This window comes from Silene latifolia, chromosome 11 (assembly GCF_048544455.1).
Source record: "Silene latifolia isolate original U9 population chromosome 11, ASM4854445v1, whole genome shotgun sequence".
Taxonomy (NCBI): domain Eukaryota; kingdom Viridiplantae; phylum Streptophyta; class Magnoliopsida; order Caryophyllales; family Caryophyllaceae; genus Silene; species Silene latifolia.
In genome coordinates, this window is record NC_133536.1 from 6,585,984 (window position 1) to 6,598,626 (window position 12,643).

The following is a 12,643-nucleotide window of genomic DNA, read 5'->3' on the forward strand; positions in this document are numbered from 1 at the left end:
CTCAAATTCGTTTAGATGGTCGTGTGCTTGTCTACGTGTCAGATTTGATTATTTTACGAAAAAGTATGTATATTTTGGCTGATGTCGAGTGCGACAAATTGAGAAAAGTCGGAGTAACATAGCTATTGGGTATTGTTTTCTTCATTTCTTTTTTTTTTTTCAAGAAATCGGCTTTTCGACCATATTTCAGGAGACACGAAAAAGGGATAAAGGATCCAAATTCCGACCTAATATTTCATTTGTTTTCTGGATGAATACTGTCGTGTAATAGGATTCAACATGTGAAGATTAATGATAGTATTTTTTTTTTCTTTTCTGACAAAGACAAATTAAAATACTCTTGAGCGAAATTGCCAATGAATTATTGGTTACCGAATCTTTGAACTTTATATTTTTCAAGGCAGTTTCATCAAAAAAATGTCATTTTCATCGTACAATTATTTAATTAATTTTCTCTTTTGTGTGGCTGCTTAAGGGTTAATGATCATTAACAGTTTTCCATGCTCGCCGTTATGGTGTAGTGGCGTTTGCTCCTATATTTGGAATTTCCGTATGTGGAATCTCACATGTGATTAGGGATGTCAATGGATCGGGTTCGGGTCGGGTGAAGCCTCATCCGTCATCCATCCGTTCTTTTAAAATCTCATCCAACCCGTCCGTCATCCATGAAACATATCATCCATTATCCATCCATCCATCATCCATGGATGAAACGGATGGATCGGGTGATAAACGGGTGTTGCGTATTTATATGTTTCAAGTTAAAAAAAATGATGATTTTTTATTCTCTACAAAAATAAAGTTAGATTATTATTTTAGTTTAACTTTCAAGTGGGTAGGTTCACAAAATAGTTATATTGAAAGTATAAAAATATGACAATTTGAATCTTTTATATCTTAATAATGTGTTATTTGTAAAAAAAAACATTAAATAAAAAGTAATATAATCGGGTGATGGATGGATGGCGGGTGAAATTTCTTCATCCAACCCATCCGTCATCCGTTTCATCCGTCATCCATCCATCATCCATTTAAGTCGGGTTTTCATCCATCTTTTAGGATCGGGTGGATCAGATTTTGATGGATGCGAGTGAAATTGACATCCCTACATGTGATACTTATCGAGCTAGCCAAAGATCTGTTCTGCAGGCTGTTAACTCAAACAGTTTGATCAACAGCATTACAGTCCTTCAGTGTTCGGACTCTTTACCAGCTTTGACTTCGTGTAGCTTAAGATGTTAATATAATATTACTAATACTTCATATGAAACCGTTTTATACAGAGTTCGTTGAAAGTTGTCATTGGTGTTGAACCAATGCAGTGTTGGAAAATAGGGGCTTTTTTATGCCTTGAGTATTTTTCATTTGTCCCACATTGGTAGTGAAAGGCTTGTTTCTTTTGTTTATATAACAACCCTTATCATACCATATCACTAGTGGGTCATGGGAGGCTTTTGTGGAAGCCTTGCGAGGTGCTTAATTCAGCTCGCACGCGCGCGTGCCCGTGCCCGGCCCGGATCCGTGATTTGGGATTTGGCAATCGCCTGCGGCGGGCTGTGCCTATCTTTTTGGGCCAGAGATGCGTGTTTTGTTTTGGATTGAAGTGACCAGGTTCTTAGATAGACAAGTGTCCAGGTACAATGCAATTAAGAGCTGAATCTTTTGAGCTGAATCTTTTGTGTTAATGTTCCTTAATTGTGTCCAGGTACACGTTTTTGGCTCCTCTCCTGCTCCACTTCTCCTATAAATAGGACCTGCCTTTCACTTCAGAATCACACAACAACACTCTTCTCTTCTTCTCGTCTTATTCTTCCTCTATATAATTTCTGGGTAAAGATAAATTCTGTCGTTCCAATGCTCTCAGTCTCGAGTGGGCGCGCCTGAGTGCAGTAGTGTAAATCCTTGGGGAACTACCGGTCATTTGCTGATCGCCACCACGGTCGTACCGGAAATATAGTTTTCAAGGCAGTGGCTCTCATAACACGTCACTACGAATCGGTTATCTCTTTTCCTTTTACATTGTTACTGCAATTTTATTCCAACATGCAGTTCGACCAGTTCAAGTCTCCCAAGACAATCTATTGATGTCTGATTCGGGTTTCAAAAGTACTTAATCCGTATGTAGCAAGAAATGTACTGGGAACAAAATACGATGCCTTGATTTAGCCATAGCCTTTATTTAATTTTCAATAAAACATACGAGTACATTGATTTAGCCATAGAACGGTCTTTCACGAAGTTATTTTCTACGGCTTGATGTATTTTAAGAGGCCAATATCCGGCTTTATATCTGCCACATTCTTTACTTCCAAATATTTGGTTGGGTTTTCAGCAATCTGTACCTCAATAGTTTTTATAAAGTTGCCGTCTTTATCAGCACCAACAATTTGCACTGAAAGTTTATCCCAGAGTAACACCAAGCTAGCGACCTTGACATCGCTTTTTTGCTTATTTACAGTCTTCAGCTCGATATACTTGAACCGTGCTGCCTCTGCTGTCATCTCAATGCTATACAGTAGGAACAAAGCTTGTGCTTGCTTGAAGTCTGCTTGTGTTGTGCTCTTACCATATGCATTTCTCATGGCGTCTTCCAGGTTTGGTAATCGAAACTCTAGGTCTTTGATTTCTTTCTTGGCTGCTGTTTGAATGCTTGGATAGTCGTAACTGCATTTCGTTGGTTCTGGATTAATCCCCTTGACATCAGGGAAAACTTCTGTTTTGTCTATTAAGCCCTTGAAGTAAAAATATCGGTCTTTCCCCGTTGCGTCTTTATCACGATATGCGACTAAATATAAGTCTGCTGTTTTGAGTTGTAGGGTTACTGAGATTGCTGGTAATTTGCCATTTTTTCTAGCATTTACTTGGATGTACAAGTATTTTTTCGTGGAGTCGGGTGCTTTCATAATGGGTAAGCCAAAGTAACTCTTTGTCTTGTCCTGGACTTCACTTCGCACTAGTGCCACGAAGTTTGCATAATTTGTCGGCGTGTTTAAGTCGAAAATTATGTCACAGGTTGCTGGTGCAACCACCATCAGGCATAGTGTAACCACCTTCACTACTAGTAACAAATTCATTGTATTTTCCTTCTTCCGTTCCCCTGCTTTACCTGCAACTTCATTTTACCGTTGCCCTTGTGTTAGAGACCAAACATCTGAATTAGCAAAATTAAGTCGAGGATCGATAATGGATTCATTAGTACTGAAAGGATCCTACAACCGGTTGTAATTACAATTAGATTACTTTTATTGAGCTCCTTTGTAAAGTTTATTGTCCATACCGAGCTCCTTCACAAAGTTACTGCGTCAGCTTAGCTGAGTTTGTAACTTTGCAAAGAAGCTCGGCATGAAGCTGGCTCATTGACTTTACAAAACAGTTCAATAACTTCTGTGGCCGTCACTTTTGCTCCGTTGTTAAATTGGCGACTAGACATTGTAGACGTCTGTTTTAGTCGCCCTTATATAGAGTTGCAGTGAACCAAACAACCCTTTTATATACGAAGTAATTAAATTATACGTTAAGGAAACTAATTATTCAAGAAATTATACTAACGTCAAAAATTGTTAATTAAAGTAAAATGAATTGATGAATGACTTACAGTTTACTATAGCTGCACTTGAAAAGTTTGTACGAGAGATTTGATTACTTGACTTGTACTCTTTTTTTTGTGTTTACTCGACACTAAGTTTATTTGCTTAAATGGGCATTATAATCATTGTTGGATATATTAAAAAAATAAAAATAGTACAGTATGATGTTATTTTAAATTGTTGTTTCACGTGTTAAGTTAGGGCGGCTCGTAACGTGTTCTATTCGGTTCGATTCTCGTTTCTGTTGTTTTTAATAGGTATAATTATAATATTTGGGCATCAACCATCACTTTAAGATTTTGATTTTGATGATTCATCTATCATGTTATCAGAGCTAGGTTGACCTTAGGTCACGGGTTCGACACAGTACGGGAGAGCGAGCCAGGTTGACCTTAGGTCAGAGGTTTGAATCCTGGCAACCTCAATAACTCACGAAGTGGAATTTTAGCACACGGTACGGGAGAGCCTGACACTAACCACTCTTCAAGCCCAATGGGCATTTGTGTGAGGGGGCTTAATAAGAATAATTATAATAGTTAGGCCTCAACCATCACCTTAAGGTACATCAATTTCTTGATTGGGTTGTTCGCATTCCACAAAAGTCTGTGGTTCGATTCTCGTTTCTGTAATTCTGTTGATGACTGAAGAGTTTGATTGATTCACTCAAGTAAGTGTCTTTCTTTTCTTCAGTTAGTTAGTTTTGGTTTCATTCTTTTTTTTTTAAGCTCTCTAGTGTTTCTCATTTGTAGATTTTAAAAATAGTGACTATTGTTTTACCATTTATTAGCGACTTTGTTAACTTTACAATTTTCAAAAAATGATTCATTTATCAAATAAAACAGAGTTAAGTTATGTAACTTGTATTAATTTAGATGGTACAGGTGCATGTCTAGGCCATATTTGGTAAACAACATATTGAGCGAAATTAGTAGATTCCGGCGTAATTAGTAGTTTGACAAAGCAATCTACTATTTTTATGCTGTTTTTGAATAGCAGCATATTGCATTGAAAAATTTTTAGGTCTTCCGGGAGTACCATCAATGTGTCCTCCCTAACCAATAAGAATATTTTCCTTATATTTATCTTTATATTTATAACTTTTAAATGGAGATAATGCTTCTTATTGGTTAAGGAGGACACATTGATGGTCCTCCCGGAGGACCTAAGAATTTTCCGATTGCATTAGCATATTCAATTTATTCATGAAATCATTCTAATTATCCCAAAATCTGCTAATTACCAAATATTCTTTTCTAATTCTACTATTTTGTTTGATAGTCAAACCTGCTACTAAAATCTGCTAACCGTATTCTGCTAACGTTATCCGCTATCATGAATCTGCTTATGCTGTTTGCCAAACAGGGCCCTATCATACTTGATTATTTTGGGAAAAAATATGTATTTTGGCTGATTTATGTTGAGTGCGACAAATTGATAGCTACTGTATTAGGTAGTATTGTTTTCTTCATTTCTTTTTTTTTTTTTCAAGAAATCAGCCTTTTCGACCATATTTCAGGAGACACGAAACATTTCAGTAGTTTTCTGGATAAATACTGTCGTGTAATAGGATTCAACATGTGAAGATTAATGATAATATTTTTTTTCATTTCTGACAAAGACATTAAAATATTGTCGTGCGAAATTGCGAATGAATTATTGGTTTCGCAATCTTTGAGCTTTACATGTGTCAAGGCAGTTTCATCAAAAAAATGTCATTTTCATGTACAATTATTTAATTAATTTTCTCTTTTGTGTGGCTGCTTAGGATTAATGATCATTAACAATTTTCCATGCTCATCATAATGGTGTAATGCTGCTTGCTCCTATTTTCCGAATTTTGGAATGTGGAATCTCACATGTGATACTTATCGACGTAGCCAAAGATCTGTTCTGCAGGCTGTTAACTCAACCAGTTTCCTCAACAACATTACAGACAAATAAATTCAGAGGCGTAGCCAGAAACGGAACTTTGGGGTAGTTTTTCCAACAGCATTTCGTTGAATCAGGTGCTTTTATAATGGGTAAGCCAAAGTAACTCTGCGTCTTATCCTGGACTTCACTTCGCACTTTTGCCACGAATTTTGCATAATTTTTCGGCGTGTTCAAGTCGAAAATGATGTCACGGGTTGCTGGTGCAACCACCACCAGGCATAGTGTGACCACCTTCACTACTAGTATCAAACTCATTATGTTTTCCTGCTTCTGTTCCCCTGCTTTCAGGGGCGGCTATGGGCTGGTTCAGGCTGAGCCCAGGAACTGGGCCTCCAATTTTTTTGGGCCTCCAAAATGCTTGTTTACAGAATAAATAGATATTAACCTATGATATTATTAGCAAAAATAGAGTGGTGTAGTGGTACAATTATTGTATGCCAGCCAAGTGGTCCGTGTTCGATTCCCATTGTGTAACTTTTTTCCCCCTTTTAAAATATCGACATCATCTTAACATATTTTGGGGGCCTCCGTTTTGTTCGTGCATAGGGCCTCCAAATTAGTTGAGACGCCCCTGCCTCCTTTCCTTGTGTTAGAGACCAAACAACTAAATTAGCAAAACTAAGCCGATCCTACAACCGCTTGTAATTACAATTAGATTACTTTTGTTGAGCTCCTTTGTAAAGTTGTTGTCCATACTGAGCTCCTTCACAAAGTTACTGCGCTTGTAACTTTGCAAAGAAGCTCGGCATTGACTTTACAAAGGCAGTGAGGATCCTCTATCCCATTCCGTGTCCCACTCCATGCACATTGTGACACATCAATAGTTCAACACATTACCACATTTATTGTGTATTTTTTATTTGCAACATGTGTCAAGATGTGTACGGAGTGGAACACAGAATGGGACGCAAAAGTGGGACAGAGGATCCTCACTGTTACAAAGGAGTTCAATAACTTTCAAGTATTTGATGGAGTGAAAAAGATACGATTTAAAATCAGAAATTTTCATTTGTGACGAGCATATCCTTCGCAAGTTTGCGACGGGCCAAGTATTACCCGTGTGGACTTGATAAGACAAAAGCAGAATGCCTAAGGAGTAGCAATTGTTTTATCTTATATAACCACATGGATATTATTACTTGACCCGTCGCTTGTGACGGATATATCCGACGCAAGTTTGTGACGGGTAACTTGTTGATTTAAAATAGTTGTATAGAGAGAAAATGATGCGAAGGGCCGAAGACAACTCAACATTGATTTTGCATGGGCTTTTTGTCAAGTAACCCAACATCCCAAGTCATATTTTTTTATTTAATGAAGCGCAAGCCCAATGGCCCAATATAATATAAGAGGGAGGGAGATCCGAAGATCCAAACCCATAAGGCATAACCCCTTGTCGGTCTTATTTGTTTAACTGAGCTACTATATATCCTGTAATTTTTAGTATCAAACTGGTATAGATCCCGAGCGAATGCGCGGTTTTTTTAGAAAGGAATATTAAAGAAATAATAATTATGAAACTGATATTTAACTCAATTTAAAATTTAATTGTAAAATTGTTATTATTAATGTTTTGTATTAATCGGTGGAAAGGGAAAGTTCAGTATAATCCAGATGTAAATATAATATAATGAAAACCCAATAACAGATATGATATAATAAAAGCCCAATTACAGATATGATATAATAAAAGCCCAATTATAATCAAATTCATTTAGGCGGGAAAATTTTGGAGAACTCTTATTCTTTTAGTATAAGGGGGAAGTATAAGGGGGATGGGGCGCAAGACCAGTACAATATATAGAAGGGGATTTAAGCCCGTAACCTATTGATACCTCCGTCTTAATCATTGGGGTAATATTTTTTCGGTTGAGCTATGTCATATTGTCATGTGTAATGAAAATAAAACTAGGCCAATCTAATGCCTTAGATTTAATTGTCGAGTCTTTACTGTCGTCAACTCGTCATTAGACTCATTACAGTACATGATTGCTGTTGAATTGGTGTTCTTTACTGCTTATATTTGTTGAATGACTGTTGTTCCTCCAAGATTCTGTTTGTTCGGTTAGGGTTTCAAAACATTGATACTTACTCATGGTCTCATGTGGTAAGAAATGCAATTGTAGTTATTAACTCGGAAGAAAATATGATGCCTTTATTTTATTTCAAACAGAAGATACATGTAGTAGCCATATAGCAGTTTTTAATATTACAGTTCATCAATTCCTCAAGTATCTGCAATCTTTGGCTTGATGTAACTCAAGATGCCAATGTCAGGCTTTATTTGGTCCACGTTCGTTACTGTCCAATACTTGGTTGGGTTTTCAGCAACCTGTATATCAATGGGTGTTTGAAAGACGCCAGCGTTAGAACCGACAATCTGCCCTGAAAGTTTATCCCACTTTTGTACCAAGCTAGCCACCTCGACATCACTCGAGGCTTCATTTACTGTCTTCTTCTCGATATATTTGAACCGTGCTGCCTCTGCAGTCATCTCAATGCTGTACAGAACAAACAAAGCCTGTGCTTTCTTGAAGTCTCCTTGTGTTGTGCTCTTACCATATGCATTTCTCATGGCTTCTTCCAGGTTTGATAATCGGAACACCAGTTGTTTGATCTGTTTCCCTGCTGCAGCTTCAATGCTTGCATAGTCGTGATCAAATTTCATTAATTCTTTTGCAATCCCCTTGACATCAGGGAAAACTTCTCCTTCAGTTATCATTTTCTTGAAGTAAAACGCTCGGTCTTTGCCCTTGTCGTCTTTATCGCGATATGCGACTAAGTATAAGTCTGCTGTTTTCAGTTGCAGGGTTACTGAAATGGCTGGTTTTGTGCCTTGTGCTTTAGCATCAATCTGAATGTACAAGTATTTTTTCTTGATGTCGGTGGCAGGTGGTTTTATGATGGGTAAGCCATAGTAACTCCTTGTAGTATCCTTGACTTCATCTCGCACTTCTGCCACAAATGGCGCGTACTTTGAGAGCGTGTTTAAGTCGAAAGTTATGGCACAAGTCGCAGGCGCGACCACCATCATGCATATTGTGACCATTTTCACAACTAATAACAGATTCATAGTGATTTCTTTCTGCACTTCACTGCTTAGCCTGCCTGCAACTTCAGTGTACAATTGTCTTGCGTTAGAGATCGAACATCTGAATTGTCGAGTCTGAGTTTTTCTGAGTTCTTTTATTTTACTTCTCGAAATCAAAGTTGGTAGTATTTGACCACAAACACGAAATTAAAAAAAAAAACAGTAAGTCTTGTGAGAGACCGTCTCTCACTAATTTAGTGAGACATAAAAGGGAAATGGCAAAACTCCAACTTGCTCACCCCATCATGAGGGAGAGGTCTGAGAGTCATAATATTATTGAGAGACCGTCTCTCCAAAGTCTTTGTGAAAAAAAAATTATAATGAATTTTAATAAGATATTGAAATATTTACACTTGTAAAACAAATTTACTTTAAAAAAAAAATAGTTTGGTAGACTTAATAGTCATGTACTAAATGATCTAATGACAAATTCTTGTTTCAAACGGGTGTATATGTCTTAGTTTAAGATTAAGACGAGTTAAATAATATGAAAAAGAAAACCAGAAAGCGGAAGGAAACGCAAAAGATTTGTCACTGACGATTGATTTTTGCTATGGGTGTTGTTCAATTTTTTGTATTTTTATATCAATTTCGGCTATATATATATGGGTTGTGCTTTTTCACATACGGATTTTACTCTTTCACATACGTGTTTTACGATTTTATCCTTGCCATTTTTTCTACCTCTGCCAAGACCAATTTACCCACAGTTTCCCTCCCCCACCCAATAGGCCAGCGGCGACCACCAACTTCCAGCCGTCAAACACCAGCCGACTACCTAGTTCGACCAACAAAGACAACAATTAGCCGAATTAGGTTATCAACAATGACAACAATAATCACCCAAACTCTAACCCTAAAAACGACACAATCTGCAAATCATCAATAACTAAAATTCGCATTTCCTTCGTTCAATTGCCATTAATTAAGACGCACAATAAAAAATGAATACATGAACAAAAAACTTGAACAAATGTTGTATTTTCCACAAGATTGTCAGGATCATTGCTTACTTGATGATAATGATGACAATGAATTTATGAAGAAATGAAACGCTAATTTTGATAACATATCATGCATGATTGTTGCACAATGAATTCATGAAGAAATTAGATTTGTTAACTGATTTATTTATTGATTAATTGATCGATCGATATTCCGATTAGTTTTCTTTTCGAATGTCAAAATCTGTCTAACAAGTACGGAGTAAGTTACAATAATTTGCTAATTAAGATCCATTGTTCAGTTTTTTTTTTTGGAGTAACTGGATTAGATTTTAGGGAAAAAAAAAGTTGGAAGAGGAGTTAATTGATTTTAGGCAAGGGTAGCGGATGGAAAGATAATGAAAAAATGTATGTGAAAGAGTAAAATTCGTATGTGAAAAAGTAACTCCGTATATATATAGTCACAAATTCTTGTTTGTGACCAAGCATATCCGTCACTCTTGAGTGACGGATACCATTTTATCTCACAAAGTATCCAATTTTTCTCTCTCTGCAACACTATTCATGTGGTCCCCTTTCTCCACTAACCCATTTTTTTTTTTTTTTTTAACGTGCTTTTCCAGATACGGATTTTACTCTTTTACATACGTTTTTTACAATTTTACCCTTGTCATTTTTTTGTCATTCTCTCATCAAATGATTTTTTTCTCCCTTCCCTCATCTCCCTTCACCACCAACACCACCTCCGTTCAACACCCTTTGCTCGGTCAGTCTAGTCACCGGTCGATGTTTCTCCGGCCGACCTCGCTCCGACCACCCCTTGCTCCGTCGGGTTAGCAATACAATGATCGAGGATGAAATTAAAGGTATTTGATCTAGCAACAAATTAAAAAAACAAAGTCGATCTACTTGATTTAGCAACAAAAATTAATGAAAAACCAAGTCTGCATATTACACTGGTGGCCTACAGCATCATATGCAAATCATCACATAATATTGATAATAATAGTGCAAATGCTTATCTATAAATCTGGGCATTGCTAAATGATACGAAGTACACGAATACTTCCAACTTTAGTATGGTGCGAACAATGACGGTTACTCCGTAATTGATAAACAAGTAAACATGAATTTCATTAATTGATAAACTTTTATAATTTCAAAAAAGCAAAATATATTAATAATTGTTAAACAACAAAATCAATTCTTTAATTTGAGTATTATAATCCATTGTTCAAGTTTATAGAATAATTAAATTTGATTCTAAGGAAAAAGGTTTTTTTTGGAAGAATTAATTTGATTAGATTTAGAAACAAGGTATAATATGGAAAATTTATGAAAAAGTGTATGGGAAATAGTAGGGTCCGTCCGTATGTGAAAAAGTAATTCCGTTTTGTTGAAATATGTTTTGTGAAAGATTTTGTTTGATGACAAATCTAAATATTTATGTCTTTAAGTCTTAATAATATTTTTATTTTTTAACTTATTCAAGATCAATGTTTGATAAATTTGACCTTAAAAATGGGAAAAATAAATGGAATGGAGGGAGTGTGTACAAATTAATTTCTTTGAAAGAAATTAATATAGCAAGGTACTAAAATAGAGTTTATTACTCCGTATTAAGAAAAAAAAAATTTATACGAGAAATGTTCGATTGCCGTCGAAATTGACGTTAAACAGTATTAAATAAAGTACGATGAATGACTTACAGTTTGCTGCAGTAGCCAGTAGCTGGACTTGAATTTGTATGAAAGATTACAACTTAGGAATCTGATTATGGATTACTTCACTTGTACTCGACACTAAATTTATTTGCTTAAATAGGCATTAAATATATTAAAAATAGTACGACAATTATTTTAAAAGTAAATTATCGCTTCTTTACATTTACTCTCAGTTTATAATTGGCACCCAAAGCTATTTTCAAGTAAAAAAAATTTATGAAGTAGAAATTGCTCCCACGTTTATAACCATCACTCAAGTTGTGACTCTTCATTTACTTCTCTTCTTTCACCCGTTTAACCTATAATTTCATCAAAATATTTCCCCCAAAAAATCCCCCCAAAATTCCGCAATAATCCAAGTTAAACCATAATTATTGATCAATTGTTCATCCATCACCATCTATCACTTTAGTAATTGATGTAAGTTGTCTTTTTATCTCTTCTTTTGAATTTGTTTGTAAGTTATTGTTTGATTTCTGTTAATTTGGAAATGTCGTGAAATTGATATCATTGCTCTGAAATTGTTCATTATTTTTTACCCTAATTTGTGGGTTTATAATTGCTGGCATTGATTGAATTAGGTTAAAACTGTTCATTGTTTTTCTACCCTAATTTGTGGGTTTATAATTGCTGGCATAACAAAATAAAACGAAAACGAAATTTATTGACTGCTAATTAATTACACATAAACAAAACAATGGGGGATGAGATACCTTGAGAACGAGGAACACAATGAACAAAATCAAATTGGGAATGAATGAGAGAGAATGATGAAGAATTGAATGAATGAGGAGAAGCATGAACACATATATGCTTTATAAAGGAAGGAATAAGGGCAAAATCGTCATAAGTTAAATGTTTAAACCAAAAAAATTGAAATTTGACGGAAATTTGGCTTTGAATCCGATATTATAACCTGAGATATTAATTTGGGTGTAATTTAATAAAAAAAATTGACGTGAGAGTAAACGTAAAAAAGTGGATTAAACGTGGGAGTAAACGTAAAAAATGGATTAAGCATGGGGTAATCGATAATTTACTCTATTTTAAATTGTTGTTTTCACGTGTAAATTTACTCGTTTTCCTTGAACTTTCATGCACTTGTAATTTGTACGATTTCAATATATAACTAGTGTAGATCCCCGTGCTACATCACGGTATTTTTAGTTTTGTTTTATAAAGAGACGTTCTCATTAAATTAACTGCATAAATTAATTGTACTTGCAGTTTAATGTTATAATGTACTAATATAATCTTAATAAGAGGTAGAAAATAAAAGTTTACTACCATCAAAAGACACTTTAAGTTAAGTTATTTTTGTCTTAAATTATTTTTACTTTACTATAAAAAAAAACTCTATAATGC

General features: G+C 35.4%; 1 protein-coding gene and 1 long non-coding RNA gene across 2 annotated transcripts in view; one reads left to right on the top strand and one right to left on the bottom strand.

The window, feature by feature from the left end:
- Positions 1 to 12,643, top strand: part of LOC141610822 (uncharacterized) — a 266,728-nt gene that overhangs the window by 100,257 nt on the left and 153,828 nt on the right. The gene's annotated exons all lie outside the window — the stretch shown is intronic.
- Positions 7,649 to 12,098, bottom strand: LOC141610815 (protein synthesis inhibitor PD-S2-like). Its single transcript, XM_074429078.1, has 2 exons — positions 11,992 to 12,098; positions 7,649 to 8,633 (listed from the first exon to the last, which is right to left on the bottom strand). The coding sequence occupies exon 2, from the start codon at positions 8,590 to 8,592 to the stop codon at positions 7,747 to 7,749; it is 846 nt and encodes a 281-aa protein (XP_074285179.1). The 5' UTR covers positions 8,593 to 8,633; positions 11,992 to 12,098; the 3' UTR covers positions 7,649 to 7,746.